Raw genomic sequence first — 17923 nt, forward strand, 5'->3', positions numbered from 1 at the left:
TAAGAGGCTCCCTCCGCCATAGCCATGGTAGTGGGAGAAAGAATACCAGAATCTGGAGATCTGTCCAGTCCACTGCCTTCACCCAAATCCTCATGCTAGTACATTTCCTCCTCATAAGGCTGTCCAGCGACCCCTACCAGCCCTCCTCAAGGCCTAGCCCAACAGAATAAAGCTCAGGATCCGATCTAGGAGGCAAAGGTCCTGTTGGCGTCGGATGACTCCCATCCGGTTTCGTGTCAGAGTTGGGGATGACACGGGAGGTGGCAATGCCAGAAGTCTCTGAGACGCTGGAAGCATCTGCATCAGGACTGGCGCTTGGGGACTTTGAGGTGGTACAAATGATGCCGGTCCGGATCCAGGACTGGATCCTTGGGTGCTCATCGGCGCAAAACCCGATGGGGCCCTCTCTGATCCCGCAAGGCTCAAAGGTGTGCTGACAGGTTCAGACTGCCCAAAAATGAGGCGCATGGCCTCATAAAATGACTTAACATGGGCAGGAGTTGCTCCGGCTCCTAGAAAATCTGGAAGGCGCAGGGCTCAGTCCAAGCGCAAGTTCTGAAGAATGAGGCCTAAAATTCCTATACTCCCTCATTGTGTTAGTCGATGGATGGGGAGAATTCAAAGATCGCTTCGACTTCTTGCTCTTCTTCTTGTGTCTCGACTTACTCGAGTGCCCGAGGACTTGGAGAGGAACGACAATGACTTGGGACTCCAAAACCAGTCCCGGGGAGTTTCCTCTCTACAAGGACCTTGACCTGCATGGAGTCGTTTTCTGGGCTGACATCAGCTTTAGGAACCGCTCCCTCAGAGCCTTCATTTGCATTCAAAGCATTACTTTGGGACGCGCTCCTGACACCACAAACAGACAAGGTCACCAATATCGCCCAATGACAGGATCTGCAGGGCTTAAAACCCGTCTTACGTGACGACATCTTGACACAACAGGAGAAAAATACCTCAAAAAAGTTTGTCAAAAAGGACAAGCCAAGAAATGACTGAGGGGTAGCTCTTCTCTAGGACCGGCACTGATTGGCACCAAAAGAAAAAAACTGAAGTTGGCGCACATGAATGATGCCTATATAGGAACCGCAATGTAATTTTCGGTGACGCCAACGACGGATGCAGAGCTGATCGACTCCACCTACCTGCATCCAGGGGTACTGCTCACGAAAAAATCTTCCGGATCCAGTCTGATGCCTAGGGAGAATATAAAGGTAAGGAATCTGCAGCTAGAAGTCTCTATCAGATAGTGCTACACAGTCTAGGGAAAATGTCTAGATTCTGTCCTAGAAAGCCTTCTAATATATGGCCCCTCTTCCAAAGCCCACAAGAACTCTATGCCGTTTTTATAAGTAACAAGCAGGCACTTAGTTTTGCCACAAATTGCTTTCAGCTTTGCATATGCCCAGGAAGGATGACTTCTATTATGGAGGGGGAGGGCTCCTAAACATGGTACTTTGTTGCCCAATTGTCTACAAGGGAGAACGCTTGTACACTCTCTTCACATGCCCCATTTCTCAATTCTTGACTTCACATAGAGATGAAATACAATGTCTCCTGTGAGAAAGGCTTATCCTTTCTCTGTGTTCATGCCAGATAGTGCTGACACAACACTGTCAAGGCAGGCACAGAGTGCCGGCATGCACTGTCTATGAATAATGGTTGCTCGTCATCCATGAAATTCACAGTGGGCATACATCTGCACACAGGATTGGGACTATGTTTAAAGTAGTTTAAAATCAGATATACATGAGAGTTCCATTTGTTAATTATGAAAAGTATTCTCCAATTAACATTTTCTTTGTATGGGAACCTGAAGCTTAATTTAAGTATCAAACTGCTTTTTCTCTTACCGTCCAGATCCCATTCGTCCACTATGATCTCCTCCCGCAGATGGAGGCCTGATTGCTGTAAGCACTTCCTGGTGTCTGCAATCTCGTGCAGCCTCCCGGGTACTAATGCTAGGTCCCTCGCTTGACCTTTCTGCATTTGGATGCTGTGTTGACAAAACAAAAAAACTGCATTATTTTTGTAGCTGTCGTGAAGCTGCAGCCAAACAAGACGCTCACTCTCTTAGTTACCCTTTCTGATATGTTTATGGGAATGTAAAGGATAACCACCATATTAATATTTTTATTTGACTCGTTCTCCACTACATTTTTAGGTATGGGCGTCCTCTCAAAGCACTGCAATGGAAATATCTTTAAATATTTGAAGAGAGATGTGGTTTATCGTTGAGATAATTGCTTCTGATGAATACTAAGCTCACTCTACAGTCTCTAAATTATAACACTCATTTTGCAGACTCTTTCATTTATTAATACCCCAGCAACAGCAAATCATTGTGGTTTAGGGATCTTAAATAATCAAAAAGGATAAATGCTTAACTACCAATATCACCATGCCTTAGTCCAGGTTCCTCATACCAGACAATAATGTTTGTCAAGTGTGTGGAGAAGATTAAGTAGCTTCCTCGTTATTGATGTAGCCTACAGCTGTGCGCCTCTCAAAAAAATCAGCAGTGGCCATTATAACCCTAACAGAATGTACAATTATTCTTTTGTGGTACAGATGTAATTGTAAATTATAATTATATACTGCTTACTACCCCTGACAAGGCGTCAAACCGATTTTCAGTGAGTAGCACGCTACTCCGGAACCCAAAAGGATTAATGGTGGATTAATATAGGGAAATCAGAGTTAATTTGAGCGGTGATAGCATGAGTCTGTTAGTTGGATTGAAAAGCATAATGGAGGGATAGGAGAGGGAAGAATTTAGAACGTGTTATTTGGGAGATCATAGTAGATTTGGGATGAGTAAAAGGAGAGATGGAGGAGGGAAGAGTCTGCAGAAAAGGATTAGGGAGATCATAGTAGTAAAAAGAGGTTTGTGATGAGTCAAAGGAGGGATTCAGGAGGGAAGAATTTGGAAAGGTTTCTTTGGGAAATCATAGTAGTAAACTGAGGGTTGGGGTGAGTCAGGAGGAAAAGAGGCGGGAAGAGGCTAGAAAGGGTTATTTTGGAGATCACAGTGGTAGAATGAGGTTTTGGATGAGTCAGAGAGACAAGGTAGAGGATATATTGAGAGAGGTATAGGGTGAGACAGACAGGTGAAACAGGTATAGGATTGAGAACAAGGACATGGTAGCGAGGGTCCCCGGGCTTCCCCAGCTGTGAATGTACAAAAAGATTTTAGGTGAACATAATTTTACATTAAAAAAAATGAAGAGACTCATTAAGGAGGTGCTACAACTGCACTTGGCCCACCCTCATACACTCAGTGTGAGTGATATCACGGTTTTGTGTTGGTCACTTCATAGCAATTTTCTTTGTATAGCACTATCTTTTAATTTTCTTATCTCTAAAAGTCATACCCTTGGAAGAAGTCAAGTCTAGAAACAAAATGGCCTAGACCTCTTTCTGGATCCAGTCAGTGAAGCCTCTCCACCGTAGTAGATAGACTCAGAAGTGGACAGAAAGCTGCCAACTGAATATATTGCTTTAGCTAAACATCTGTTACCACATTAGGAATTAAAGGGACAATCATTTTCCAAGTCAATTTGTACTTCGAAAAACAATGAATATTTCAACATTCTTCCGCACATGTAAGGATGCTTGTGTTTTCCTTAGCCTTATGTTCACCTGGTGCTCTACTGCCTGAAAGAAAGACTTGCAATGGAGCAATATTCTGTGCCAAAGCCTGAATTGACGCCTTAGATAATTCATTGCAGTTCACTATTTTCCAAAAAGCATAGATAACTTGCAAGAGGTCGCCAGATGTTCTCCGACCTCCATATTCAGGTCAGTGTTACGTTTAATTCGGACCTTTCTATAGTCCCCCCTACTTTGTTTTACTTCCTCCTTATTGCGAAAGATACATTTCAAAGCGGTCCTGAGATTGGCATTTGCAGATTTACACACAGATTTAACCACCCAGGGGGCACATCACCATTGGTGAGGGCTGACTTTACCAGCATATCCATTATACAGAGGCCCAATGAAACAAAGGCAACAATAATATCGCAGTGCGCAGAGTTCTTTGATAGACAAAAACCCACAATATCAGAGTTGTCTTTAACTAAACGGTTCAGGAAATATCATAAATACACAATCTGCAATCGCTGTTTTTGTTGGTGAGCCCACTGATTTCCCCTGGCTTGAGGTTTGCACAACCCACAAAGATTGATTGTTAAAGTAACTTCAAGAGGGTTATGGTCACTAAACATTTGCGGTCTAACAGCTGCCTCCCACAAAATATTAAAATTGCCCTACAGGTAAAAATATAATCAATTGTTGTGCAACAGCCTTTACCAATAAAAGTAGGGACTCCATGGGGCCCCAAACCAACAAGTTACACAAATCAAATTGAGGCAACCTATTATACAGCTGTTCCTCCCCTTACATCTGTACATGCAATCTCATGACTTCAACCCTAGACAACAGCGATTTGAAAACTTTGGACAAATTCGAAGTTCAGAGTTTAGCATTAAAATCCCCTAGATTCAGTTTAGCATTAAATCCCTTGAAAGGCAGTTATACAGTAAAGTGCTCAGTGCTAATTTCGGTGATAAAATCAAACAACAAATTAAAATGTTTATTGGCCCTATTAGAAACATCATCATTAGAAAAGATGATCAGGAAAAAACAAACAGTTGGCCCAGAGGAGATAAAAAGCCTGCATCAAATTACAGGACACATCTATAGGAGTAATGGAACAGTTTAAAGTGGCCTTGATCCAGGTAGTAAGATCACTGCATGCCCCACCCACAGGAAAGGGCGATGCAGGTTTACAAAAACATTAGTGATCTTTGAAGAAAACCTCTGAAGGCATCCAAGTCTCTTGAATGACGACCATATCATATTTCTTAATTGGTTTTGTCAAGGTTCCACAAACAATTTAACACCCAGACCTGCTATATTCCAGCTGATAAGTTTGATAACAGAAACAGGTGGTAAGTGAGGACAATCACTGGAAACCGGAGAATCTCCATTCTCTTCAATAGTGTCACAGCCTCCCCCGATAACATAATTTATGAGTTATCCATCAATAATTATCAATAGAGTCTGCGAGAATAGCAACATGGTTAAAAGAAGCTATCTGGGTTATAAGTTTCTCTAAAACTGGAGGCCTCCTAACAGTGTAAGTGCTAGAAGGGATACAACGGCTAGAGTAAAGGACAATGGGGTCAGGTGCCGACAGAAATAAAACAGCAGAAAAGGCTTTATTGTGGATGAAGACAAGATCATCATTGGCAGAATCCAGTAGTCATGCAGCCTGGTTGAGATTTCTAAAATTAATTATTAACAGTCGCCATTGTATTCCCTGTGTAGCTGCCCTACCCAAGCTACCCTTTTCACCATCAAAATGTAATTATAACAATAATTATTGAACTTAACGTTACATTTCAACCAACTGCACTCTTTATCTTTAACTGCGCCGTAGTTTCAGATGTCCTCGAGGGTAAAGGAGATACGTTTGTTATAACTAGAACATCAGGGCACGCAGACGGGGGAGCTAAACAGCTAATACTGCTTTACAAGAAATTGGTGCTTCAGCGGGAATCCGCCCTTGCAGTAGATACACCTTCTTGCATTACTCTGCCAGATCATAATGGGTGGTTAGGATGCCTCCCTATGTGACCTGTGCTGTATCATTAGCTGGTAGCCTGTTCTACTACAAAGACAGAACAGCAGGTAAAGTTGATGAAGTGGATACTGAAGGTCTTTCAGTGTCATGACTTGCCATGGATTCCACTGGCTTAGTAGCAAATTTTGCTAGAACAGAGTCAATGGCATTCAATCAATCACATAAGGGCTCAAGGCTCTCGGTCACAAGAAATTTACATCTGGAACATAGCATCTCAGTTAGAGCATTTAGGTCGAAAGGTGCTTAAACACAATTATTCTCATTCAATACACAAGGAGAAACCTAGGCCCGAATTTATACTTTTTGGTGCAAAAAAGTAACGCAGTTTTACACCAAAAGTATAGCGCCAGCTTGCGCCATTCCTGATTGCCAGCCGGGCACCAAATTAATGGAGTGGCGCAAGCCGGAGCTCAGCTTGGGCTAGCGTCATCTAAAATTACGCTAGCGGGGTGGGGGTGGCAGAGGGGAAGGAGGAGGTTGTGCCCCAAAAAATGACGCTGGCTTGGTTAGAGGCAACAAAAAAAATGCCTCTAAACAGACTAGTGCCATTTCCTGGCCCACAACCACCTAAAATATGACTCCTGTCTTAGGAAAGATAGGAGTCATGCCAACCACCCCAGTGGCCAGCACAGGGCACAAGTGTCCCCTGGGCATGGCCACTGCACCCTATGCCATGCAGAGGGTCCCAAGTTAGGGCCCCGATGACACTTTAACAAATAATTAAATAATTCTTATCAATACTGGGATGGGGTCCCCCATCCTCTGGTGTCCCTTGGGTGGGAGTGTTCCTGGGGCTTAGGGAGGGCACCTGTGGACCCATTCGCTTGTGTTTAACCATGGAAACGGGTCCACAGGTCCCCTAATGACTGGTCTGACCCAGGCGTTAAATAATAGTGCAAAGCAAGCTCTGCACCATTATTTAGCCCCTCCTCCTACCCGTGCATCATTTTAGCATGGGGGATAAATATGCGGCTAGCACCATTTTTTAGATGGGAACGCCTACCTTTCATCTCATTGATACAAGGTAGGTGCTCGCATCCAAAAAAAACTCCTATATTTTGAAGTTAGACGTGTCTAACGTCAAAATATAAATATGGAGTTAAGTTTGCGCTGAATTTGCATAAAAAAAATGACACACATTCGGCGCAAACTGAGTATAAATATGCCCCCTAGGACTTCCTGCTCCAAGCTTTGGAGTGCTTTTCTTTGTCAGTTTAGAGCGGGCCATAAGGTACAGGCAGGTGATATCCCTGTTACCAATCGCCATCAAGATCTTGGAAAAACATGTTAGTCAACTCCTATCGGAGTTGTTGGCTACAAATTCTATACAATCAGGGTTTCACCATTCAAACAGCATAGAGACTGCCCTGCAGGCAGTGGTGGGTGTCCTTCAAAGGTTGATAGTTGAAGCAGAGCCTCAAGCCCTAGTGCTGTTAAATATGTCTGCAGCTTTTGATACAGTATCTCATACCATCCTTCTTGCCAGACAGCAGAGATCTGGGATTGAGACGGGCTTTTAGACAGGTGTGTGTCCTATTTAGCAAATAGGTTACAGACAGTTTATTTCCCTCCATATGTGTCAGCTTAGAAGACTCCACTACAAGGAGTACCTCAGAGGTCAGCACTGAGCCCGACATTCTTTAATATCTATATGTACCCATTGATGAAACTACTAAAACAATTAGCTATGTGGTGTATGAATAATGCTGATGATACTCAGCCAACCATTTCTTTGGCTAAAAAAGGTGCCAACCTTTGTGAACCTTTTCATCAATGTATGATGGCGGTCTAGCATGGTCAAAACAAAACCCCTTGAAGTTTAATTCAGAAAAGAAACAGAGGTACTTTGGATAAAACACTCTTGCATTCCAAGCCTTTTGCCACTGGACATCTGGCCTCCTTTCTGGTCTGTCTGGCCTCCCCCTTTCAAGGAGATAAAAAATGTGTGGGTATACTTGGAGCTGGAACTTTCCATAGATAGGCAAGTAAAACATGTTGCCTCAACCTGCATCCTTCTTTTGTAGGTGATTGAGAAAATTCTGTCCTTCGTTCCAAAGAATGTGCATGAGTGGTAATCCAGGCCACTATACATAATCGCCTGGACTATTGCAACTCTCTTTTTTGGGGATGGATATTCGCCAAATAAGGAAGTTGCAGATGATTCAGAACATGGCTGTCAGAATGACAGTAGAATTTCCATGTTTCCCTCTACTTCAGTTGCTCTGAAATCCTTGCTCTGGCTTCTGGTGGAAAAAAACAGTAGCTTTTAAATCTCTCAGACATGTTTTTAAAGCAGTCCATTGTATAGGCCTGATCTACCTACAACAAGCCTTTTTCATAATACATCCGTACACGATGCCTATGCTTCTCTGAGGCTGTACTGCTGGTATAACCTAGAATCAAACATAGTCGTTCAGGGTAAGGCTTTTTCAGTAAACTTAACATAATTATGCCATGTCTCTTGCCTGCTAGATGATGGCAACAGGAATCAGGGTTCCTGAGTAGTCCATCATAAGGGTATTTCTCAATGTTTCCTATGGGTAAAACCTGGAGGGGCAGTTTATGATTTTTTGTTTTCTGCATGTGCCACCAGATCTATGAGAGGAAATCCCTATTTGCAAAAGATATTGCACTGAACCACGCTGTTCAGTAGGCAACCATAATTTTCTTTAAACATTTTGTGTGAGAAGTTTTCTTTGAGTTCTGACCTTATGGAAGGAATCACCTTCAAGATCCTCACCCACGCACACAAAGCCCTCCACAACATCGGACCAGCCTACCTGAACCAGCAACTCAACCTGCAAGTACCCCTACGCTCAGCGCATCAGGAAAACCAGAACAGGAGGGTGCTCCTTTTCCTACCTCGCAGCCACCGCCTGGAACGCCCTTCCTCTCCACATCAGACAAACCACCTCCCTCCCCAGCTTCACGAAGACATGGCTTTTTTTAATGTTTTTAAGAACCACTTCACCAATGAATGCTATGCGCCCCCCGCCCCCCACCCCCCCAGCACCTTGAGGCCCTAACGGGAGAGTAGTTGCGCTTTACAAGCACTGACTGATTGATGTTGATGGCTGCTGCAACATGGATATTCCTGCCAGCTAGCCAATTCTATTTTGGCCGAGATTCGAGAGACCGAACTCTGGATTGAGTCCCTCCCAGAATTTTCAGATAGTGCATTGTCATAGTATTGTCCTACTGAATCAATACAAATGTCATTTTTGGAATGAGGAACATTCTCCACTGCTTTCTTGTGCAGAAGTATGCTGACGTCTGGTTGAAGATGCTCAATGTATTTGGAGGTATGTCACAAGAGGAAAATCTGAACCTCAGAGAATTGCAATTGTGCACAACACTCTGCACCCATGTCTTTTGTGATATTTCTTCATTCCTCCAGATGACTGATGGTGCTACTCCTGCTACAGGAGAGGGGGACAGAGGATGAGAATCTGGTTGGCAGATGGTTTTTCTGCAGCTACCCGTTATCCTCCCCTGCCTTTTGCTGACTTCCTACGCTGATAAGGCTGCTTTTGTTGTGGTTCAAGGTACTACTGTGCAATTGAGATATTTGAACAGTCCACTGCTAGCACCTTGTTTTCATAGTGTTTGCCTCTATTTCTCAAACCATTCCAAAGGACAAAAAGGGTATGTGGGTGGCCTCCAACTCCAATTTGTTTTAGGTCAAGACTGACGTAAAGTAGGTGAGCAAAACATATAACACATTTTAGTGACTTCGCCTGTGTGGATTGCAGTGAACTCATTAATTGTATTGTGTGATGATGGTTAACCTAATTGGGGGCAGCAGGAAGATTTTGTCCTTATCTAGAATGAGAGTAGCACTTTTATCATTAATAAGAATGGTGAGTTGTTGTATAGTAAAGTTAGTGCTGGTTTTCCCCTTGATTTTCTTTTAAAGCATCCTGAGCAACTGTTCACTCTAGCTGAGCAAACAGGTTACATTTAGATTAACTCCTACACCACACAACAGAGGGTTTGCTGGGTTCTGAACAACCAGCCAGATAGAAGTGTCTTTTTGCCCTGATGTCTGTGATAGAAACAATAGGACCTTATAAAGAAAGTTAAGACAGGTATTCTAATGTAATCCTTTACCCCATCTCTTAGTGATTTGACCTTGTATCACATGAAATAATTACTTACCTGTAATTCCAGTTCTCAAATATGCCTGAATCATTCCCCATCGTCAGCCTAGAAATCCCCGGAACATCAAAATAGCAGTATACAGTGTACAGCACATATAACATACAATATAAAATGTAGAATGGCTATAGGCCTGAAACAACACAGTAGGTTTAGTTACACATCCATCTCATTTGAAAGAACCCAAACTTCAGCCAATGAAGTGGAAGCTTGAACATTCCTACTCCCCCAGGGGCCCCAATAGCTTTAGATTTCAAAGCTTAAGTGTAAAACGAACAAACTACGATGAGCTTCTGACCGGAGAGGAAGGAGAGTTGCATGTGAATATATAAAAAATACCAATGTTGGGGAACTAGAGTTACAGGTAAATAAATAATTTCTTCTCCAACATTGGATCTTTTATATATTCACATGCTTGAATCAGAATAGCAAGCAGTACACAACATGACATTCAACAAAGCAGGAAGCAGGCTAACCTTTAATGAAAGATGTTTCTCAGGACTGCCTGTCCCACTGCTGCGTTAGCCTCTGCGTCCATGTCTAGGCAGTAATGCTTCGTGAATGCGTGCCTGCTCCTCCAGGTGGCTGCATGGCAGGTGTCTCTCAAAGGCAACCCAGCATAGTGTGCTGCAGTTGAAGCCATGCCCCTGGTGGAATGCGCCCTCACTCTTCCCTGGGGAGGACGCTTGGCATTGTCATGGCAGAAAGCAATGCAGGCTCAGAGCCAGTGGACTACACCCTGTTTGGACATGGCTTGATCTTTTCATAGTTGAACAAATGACACAAATAACTGGTCCAAAGTGCGTATACCTTATGTCTTGTTCAAACAGAATATGAGGCATCTACGCACACCTAGGGATTGCAATGATGTTTCTGTTGGTAAGGATGGATTAGAAAAGAAAGATCTAAGAATGACAGTCTCATTCAAATGGAAGTCAGTAGGTACCTTAGGGATTAACTTAGGGTTAGTTTTGAGTTTAACCTTCTCCTTAGTGAAGCAGAAGTTCTCTGATGGTGAATGCCTGAATATCTCCCACTCTCCTGGTGGAGTCAAAGCCGGGAGTAGAGCTGCTTTTCATGAAACAAATTTCAAATCCACTCTATGTATTGCCTCAAAAGGAGGCAACAACAACTGACAGAGGTTTGCGTTAAGCTCCCATGGAACTGGAGGAGGTCAAATGACCCTTTGGCAAAACAGAGTCATTAAATTGTCAGTCCTCCTAAATCTGGAAGTAGCCATCAATGGAATCTCACTGAAGAATATCTGAGACCACTTTTGGCCAGACTTAACAGATATGGTAGGACTTGAACGCTTTATTTGAAGCGGATGATGACATTACCCCTGCACCAGACATAGAAAAGCTTCCTTTTACTGTTGTATGTCTTATTGGTCGCTGGTGCATGAGCCTGCGTCAGAGTCTGTTTACACTCCTGTGGAAGATCAAAAATGGCCAAATTCTAGTTAGTCATGTGCCAAGCTGTCAAATTCAGCAACTTGGGATTGTCGTGGAAAATCTCTCCCTGATGTCTGGACAATATCCTGGGATGTATCTTCAAACGAATGGCAGGACATGCTGCCACCTGCAGAAGTTCGCAGGACCAGAACTGGTGAAGCCATGCCGGAGTAATGTGGATCAGAGTGCAATGGTCTATCTTGGCCTTCTTCATCACCTTTGGGATCGAGGAAAAGGTGGAAAGGCGTAAGCAAATATCTTGAACCAACTGATCGAAAGAGCATTTCCCATCCCCCCTGAATGCTAAAACCTGCTTGTGAAACACAGGCATTTCCAGTTGTCTGGAGTGGTAAACAGATCGATTGTGGGGTGACCCCACTGACTGACGATGTAAATTTACCTACTTCTGTTCTATTTTCCATTCATGACAATCCGTCAATTGTCAGCTGAGTACATCCGCTTAATCCTTCTGGCAGCCTGGCTGATGTTCCACAGTAATCCTGAGTGAAATGGCCCAGTTCCACAGCAGATGTGCTTCTTCCGAAAGGATCCTGGACCTTGTTCCTTTTTGTTTGGCTACATAGATCATGGATGTTGTTTTGTCTGCTCTGATTGAAACCTCTTGACCTGCCAATCTGGGAAAGAATGTTTGTAACACTTGTAAACTCAGTCTTATAGTGCAGAGTTCCAACACAATGATGTGTAGTTTCTTTTCTGCGTCTGACCAAACACCTCTGGTTGAAAGCTCTTGGAGGTGAGATCCACATCCATTCATGGATGCATCTGTTGTAAGTAACAACATTTCTCTTATCGATAAAACACAAAGAACTGTGTACAGGTTTGCTCGAATCATCCACCACATTAGAGTCTGTTTCAAGCACCTTGTGACACATATTGTATCCTCCCATGAGCCTTCTATCAGTTTCCATTAGAAATCAAGCTCTTGCTGAATAGGTCGCATACGAAGACTGCCAAATAGAATGAAGCCTATACATGAAGCCATCAGGCCTATCAGGCAGTTGTAATGCCTCACTGTGATAGTCTTCTTTCCAGCAATAGTTCTTGACATTGCCTATAACTTTGTCACACTTTCAGTGGATGGAAAAGCCTTCTCTAACTGAGTGTGAATTATAGCTCCCAGAACCTGGATCTTTGTTTGGAGTTCCATCGCTGACTTTTCCCTGTTCAGAGTGAGACCTAAACTTCGGAACAGATTGATGCAAGCATTCATGGATGCTGTTGCTCTTTTCCTAGATGGCGCTTTGATTAGCCAGACATCAAGATATGGGGACACCTGGTGACCTTCTCCCCTGAGAAAAGCATCAACTGGAGCCAGGCACTAGGTAAATATTCTTGGGGCTGATTTGAGTCCAAAAGGAAGCACCTTGAACTGGTAGTGCTGACCTGCTGTTGAAAATCTCTGATACTGCCTGTACCTTAGATGAATGGGAATGTGGAAGTAAGCATTCTGAAGATCTAAGAAGGTCAAGAAATCCCATCCCTGCGCCAACAGAAGGACTCTTGTAGGGTGAGCATCCGAAATTATTGTTTCTTTAGAAACTTGTTGAGTTCTCTCAATCCAGTACTGGTCTCCATTGTTCTGTCTTTTTCTTGATTAGGAAGACCATGGAATGAAATCCTTTGTCCCTTTGCGATTTGGGGACAATCATTACAGCTTCCGTGAAGAGGAGCATAAGAATTTCCATTTGCAGCTCCTTCAGGTAAAGATGATGTTCCTTTCTTGGATGACAAACTGGTGGCTTCTGAATAAACTCCAAAGTATGACCTTATTGAACAATTTGTCTCACCCATTTGTCCGATGTTATATTGTTCCATAAAGGAGCAAAAAGAGAATCCCCCCCCCAACTTTTGAAGACAAGATGGAAAAGAGGGGGTGAGTCATAAATCAAGCTCTTTTTTTATTGTCATTGGTTCGCGCTTTTAAGGAACCCCTTTTCCTTCCTAAAGACCTCCTATAAGCTTGCATTTGGTTCCACCGAAGGAGTATCCTTGATCATATTCAGACTGTCTCTGAGGATATTATGACCGTCCCTGACTTCCATACTGATTGAATCCTATTCTGAAGTGTTGAGATCTTCATGACCACGAAAATTAGAAATTCCAAACCTGTGATACTGCAAGAGTCCAAATGCCTTTGGAGTATCAGTATCAGTCTTAAGGTCATGCAAAGCCTCATCAACATGTTTACCAAATACAGTTTGGCAATTGAAGGGCATGTTCAAGATCTTAGATTGGACACAGGTACAGAAGGCTGCAGATTTTGACCAGCCTTGCCTCCTTAGCACAGTAACTGCCACCAACAGGCAAAAGCCTGTATTCAAAGCATCCATCGCTATCAATAATGAAAGAAGAAGTTAGTTCTCCTTCCTGGAGTATCGTTGTTGCCATTCCCTCTTATCCTCACCATTAAAATTCAGGAATGGAGCTATGTCATGCCATATTTGGCAAGAAGATATTCTCCAGCCCAGATTAACAATGTGTTTGCTATCTTTGTCTGGTGGACTAGAGAACAGTGTTTTTGAGATCTTGGTTCTTTTCTGAGCTGCTGAAGCAATTACTGAATAAGGTTTAGTCTGACCAGTGAGGCAGGCCGGAGCTGAATCCAGACTCTTGTATTTGTTTCCCAGATGAGGTATCACAGCTGGAATGGTAGCAGGTGTTGCCAGTAATTTCAGACTTTCTGACCAAACATAATCCAGAATAGATATGGATTTAACATATTTTCGAGGTTGCTCCTTAAAATCATACAGAAAACATGTTTGTATCACACAAGCCATTTATAAACAAAATTTATTGGCAGGTCTTTTAATCAGTGAATGAAATTTAGATACATCAGCTATGGCCTCTTGTAAAACTGGTCCAGCGTCTCCATTTGAACCAACAAAATCTCAACAATAATCTCTTTCATCACTGTCCAGTGGTAGCTCACCTTCCTCACTTTGTGGATCAGAATAAACAGAGCCATCAGAACAAACTTCATCCAAGGCTTCATCATGGACTGATCCTTTTGCCATTGATGGAGGAGGAAGCGGGGATGCCTGTCTAGGTGGCGAAGCTGGTAAAGGAGCCTGTTGAGGAGGCGGAAGAATAGAAGCAGCAAGAAATCCTATGTTAGGATTGAAGTTGGCTGTTGTAATAATTTAGTAAAAGTTGTCATCATTTGTTGAAACATAGATAAAAAAAGCAATTGGCACATGGACCACCTCTGGTTCTCTACAATAAGGTGGGGGTTTCTGTCTGAAATATATCTAGCACTTTCAGACTTATATTCCTGCAGATACACATATTCATTCTAGGACTACTTATCCTCTGTTGCATCCTCTTCGAAATCAGGCACACATCCTACATTCAATTGCGTTGGGCTGTAGGCTGTAGGCTGTCACTAGTCTCCTTTTCTTGATCTGTCTGCAATAACTGCACTGGATGGCATATCCAGCACTCTCAAAGGAAAAAACATCTCCTCTTATGTCTTTAGTTGGCTGCGAGGGTCCCAATGGTGATGCCGTCAACGGTATAGTAATTAACGTCAACAGTACGGCCTCTGTTGTTGATGGTATAGTCTTCGTCGGTGACTACATGATCTTCACTGTTGAAAGGCTCGTTGATGGCAGCACAGTCATCATCGACGAAATGGTGGTCATCAAAGGTATCATCATCTTCAACAGTATTATCGACTGCGGCGGAGATAGTACCATCATAGTCGACGACACTGTTGACATCAATGTCGTTGTCAGCGGGGGTGTCATTGCCGACCGCCTCTTCATCAACGACAGAATTAAAATGTTTGACATTGACTGTCTCATCGTCGATGATAGTGCCTTTGAAAATTTCTTATTCTTTGGCACAGATGAGTCTGTAGCGCTTAGACTCTGACTTATCAGCAGAGGATGTGTCCACAAGTACTGTAGCAAACAGATTAAGCTCAGGAAACTTCAAAAGTCTCCTCTTGTGTGCTGTCTTCGTAGAAATACTTGGAGATGCACTTCTCACAGAAACTTCCGCTGAAGAGGGGGCATCTTCTTTATGCTGTCATGAGGAATAACGGCAATCTCCTTGTTCTAGCCTTAAGAGTCTTAGTGAAGAAAGACTTACAAATCTTACATTACACTGACTTGTGTCTAGGATAAAGACAGTAAATACACTGGGAATGAGGGTCATCAGTGTATATCTTACTGCCACAAGCGAAACAGGTTTTTAAAAGAGATCTCTTCTCCTCGTCACCCATGGTGACAGTTTGTGGTAGCTGCTAGGCCAAAGGGTCTTCCTGGCACAGAGATTGTAATAATCTTCCCTAAAAACAACTCACAATACAGTAGCTGAAGATAGAGCTGGTTCAGATCCAAGGCAGACTGAAAGGCATACAATTTAAGGTTCACTGAAAGGTTAGAGCAGAGCTCTGACAGGGGACTCCCTCGCACATGATGTGTGGCAGACATTTAAAGCTATGGGGGCCTCTAGAGGGGGAGTAGGAATGTTCAAGTTTCCACCTCACTGGCTGAAGTTTCAAATGAGGTAACTGCGTTACTAAACATACTGTGTTGTTTCAGGCCTATGGCCATTTTACACTACATAGGGGGTCATTCCAACTTTGGCGGGCGGCTCCGCCGCCCACCAAAGTTCCCCCGTCGAAAGACCGCTCAGCGGTCAAAAGACTGCGGGGGTCATTTCGACTTTCCCGCTGGGCCGGCGGGCGACCGCCAAAAGGGCACCCGCCGGGCCAGCAGGAAAGACCCTGCAACAAGGAAGCCGGCTCCGAATGGAGCCTGCGGAGTTGCAGGGGTGCGACGGGTGCAGTGGCACCCGTCGCGATTTTCACTGTCTGCAAAGCAGACAGTGAAAATCTTTATGGGGCCCTGTTAGGGGGCCCCTGCACTGCCCATGCCAGTGGCATGGGCAGTGCAAGGGCCACCAGGGGCCCCACGACACCCGTTCCCGCCATCCTGTTTCTGGCGGTGAAAACCGCCAGAAACTGGCTGGCGAGAAGGGGATCGGAATTCCCATGGCGGCGCTGCAAGCAGCGCCGCCATGGAGGATTCCCTGGGCCAGGGGAAAACAGGCGGGAAACCGCCGGTTCCCCTTTTCTGACTGCGGCTTTACTGCCGCGGTCAGAATAGCCCTGGAAGCACCGCCAGCCTGTTGGCGGTGCTTCCGCTGCCCTCCGCCCTGGCGGTCAGAGACCGCCAGGGTTGGAATGAGGGCCATAGTCTTTTACAATGTATACTGTTATTTGAATGTTCCAGGGATTCCCAGCCTGATGACGAGGAATGATCCAAGCATGTGAATATATAAAAAATCTAATGATGGAGAATGTCATAATTATTACAAAGAGCACCCATTTGGTAGGCAAATCATTTTCTGACTCTAGAGCAACCTAAGTTATTGTAGGTGCAAACTTGCTTAAGCCCCACAAACGTTTTGATCAACCGCAATAATCAATTTACTTCCCTTTGCAGTGGTAACAGTGGACGCCAGAGAAGGTGAATGATACTTCCTTGTTGTATATGTTAAAAACTTCATCTGGCTAAGCTGTTCTATATAAAGGAAAAGAAGGTCATGATACAGGGCACTAATCAAAGATAGGGTCAAGAATAATGAACACCACTGCCAGCTTTAACAGTCCTGGAAACAAACACAGAAGCAGTCTTCAAGCAGTGAGATGATGAAGTGTTTCAAAGAAGAGAGACTTAGACCTATGATGTTTAGTTTAGTAGTCTCCCTCACCAGATAAATAAATGCGGTGACACATATATCAGAGAAATCCTCAAATGGGGAGACTCTGACAAGGTACACACTAATTCTCTGATTAAAGACCAGGAAGAGAAAGAAAATTAGTTACTTACATGTAACTGCAGTTCTCCAGTATTGGTATCTTTCATGGATTCACATGCTTGAATCATCCCCGTCGTCGAGGTGGGAGCCTCACGGTAACCTCAAATACACAAAGCAGCAGGTTTAAAACCACTAGGCCTAGGTAGGGCCCCATGGGCTATTTTATAGCGTATCCATTTTGTTTTGTGAAAAGACCCAAACTTTAGTGCCATCGAATCAGGCTCGGCACCCTCCTGAACACTCCCAACAGAGGCTGCTTTCCCTCAGATTTTCTAGTACAAGTGTGAAGTCAAATATCTGTATATAAGGGGAGCCTCTGAGGGGAGGAGGGTGGGTCGCATGTGAATAATAGGAAAAATACCAATACTGGAGAACTGCAGTTACAGGTAAGTAACTAATTTTCTTCTCCAGTACTGGATCTTTCATAGATTCAAAGGCTTTCATCAGAGTAGCGAGCAGTAATGTTGGAGAACCAGTGAATGAATCAGCATCTTGCTTTATAGCAATTCTCTGACTGATATCAATAATCTTAATAAATAACACAGTAATACGAAAAATTGCATCTCTGCATATTATGCTATAAAAATGTGCCCCTATTCTTGTGAAGTTTAAAACATTTTAGCACAATATCAACAGGCGTTGGTATTACGGCCAGTACCAAGCGAAATATGATACTAATAAGCACTGTAATATAAAAGTAAATGTCAATGAAATTGAAGAACCATATCGCACATACCTTGATTGTGGGGGTGGGATGTTGTAAGAGGCTCACCTTAGTGAAATAAATGCCTCAGCACTGCCTGCCCCACCGCTG

At 43.6% G+C, this 17923-nt stretch overlaps 1 protein-coding gene across 2 annotated transcripts in view; it reads right to left on the reverse strand.

Annotated features, from left to right (window-relative positions):
• CCDC13 (coiled-coil domain containing 13) overlaps positions 1-17923 on the reverse strand; it is a 527643-nt gene that overhangs the window by 117671 nt on the left and 392049 nt on the right. For both annotated transcript variants that reach the window (XM_069211020.1, XM_069211021.1), the window contains exon 11: positions 1854-1996. In XM_069211020.1, coding sequence (XP_069067121.1) covers positions 1854-1996 — 143 coding nt within the window. The remainder of the gene's footprint in view (positions 1-1853; positions 1997-17923) is intronic.

The sequence above is a fragment of the Pleurodeles waltl genome, chromosome 10 (genome assembly GCF_031143425.1).
Source record: "Pleurodeles waltl isolate 20211129_DDA chromosome 10, aPleWal1.hap1.20221129, whole genome shotgun sequence".
Classification (NCBI taxonomy): domain Eukaryota; kingdom Metazoa; phylum Chordata; class Amphibia; order Caudata; family Salamandridae; genus Pleurodeles; species Pleurodeles waltl.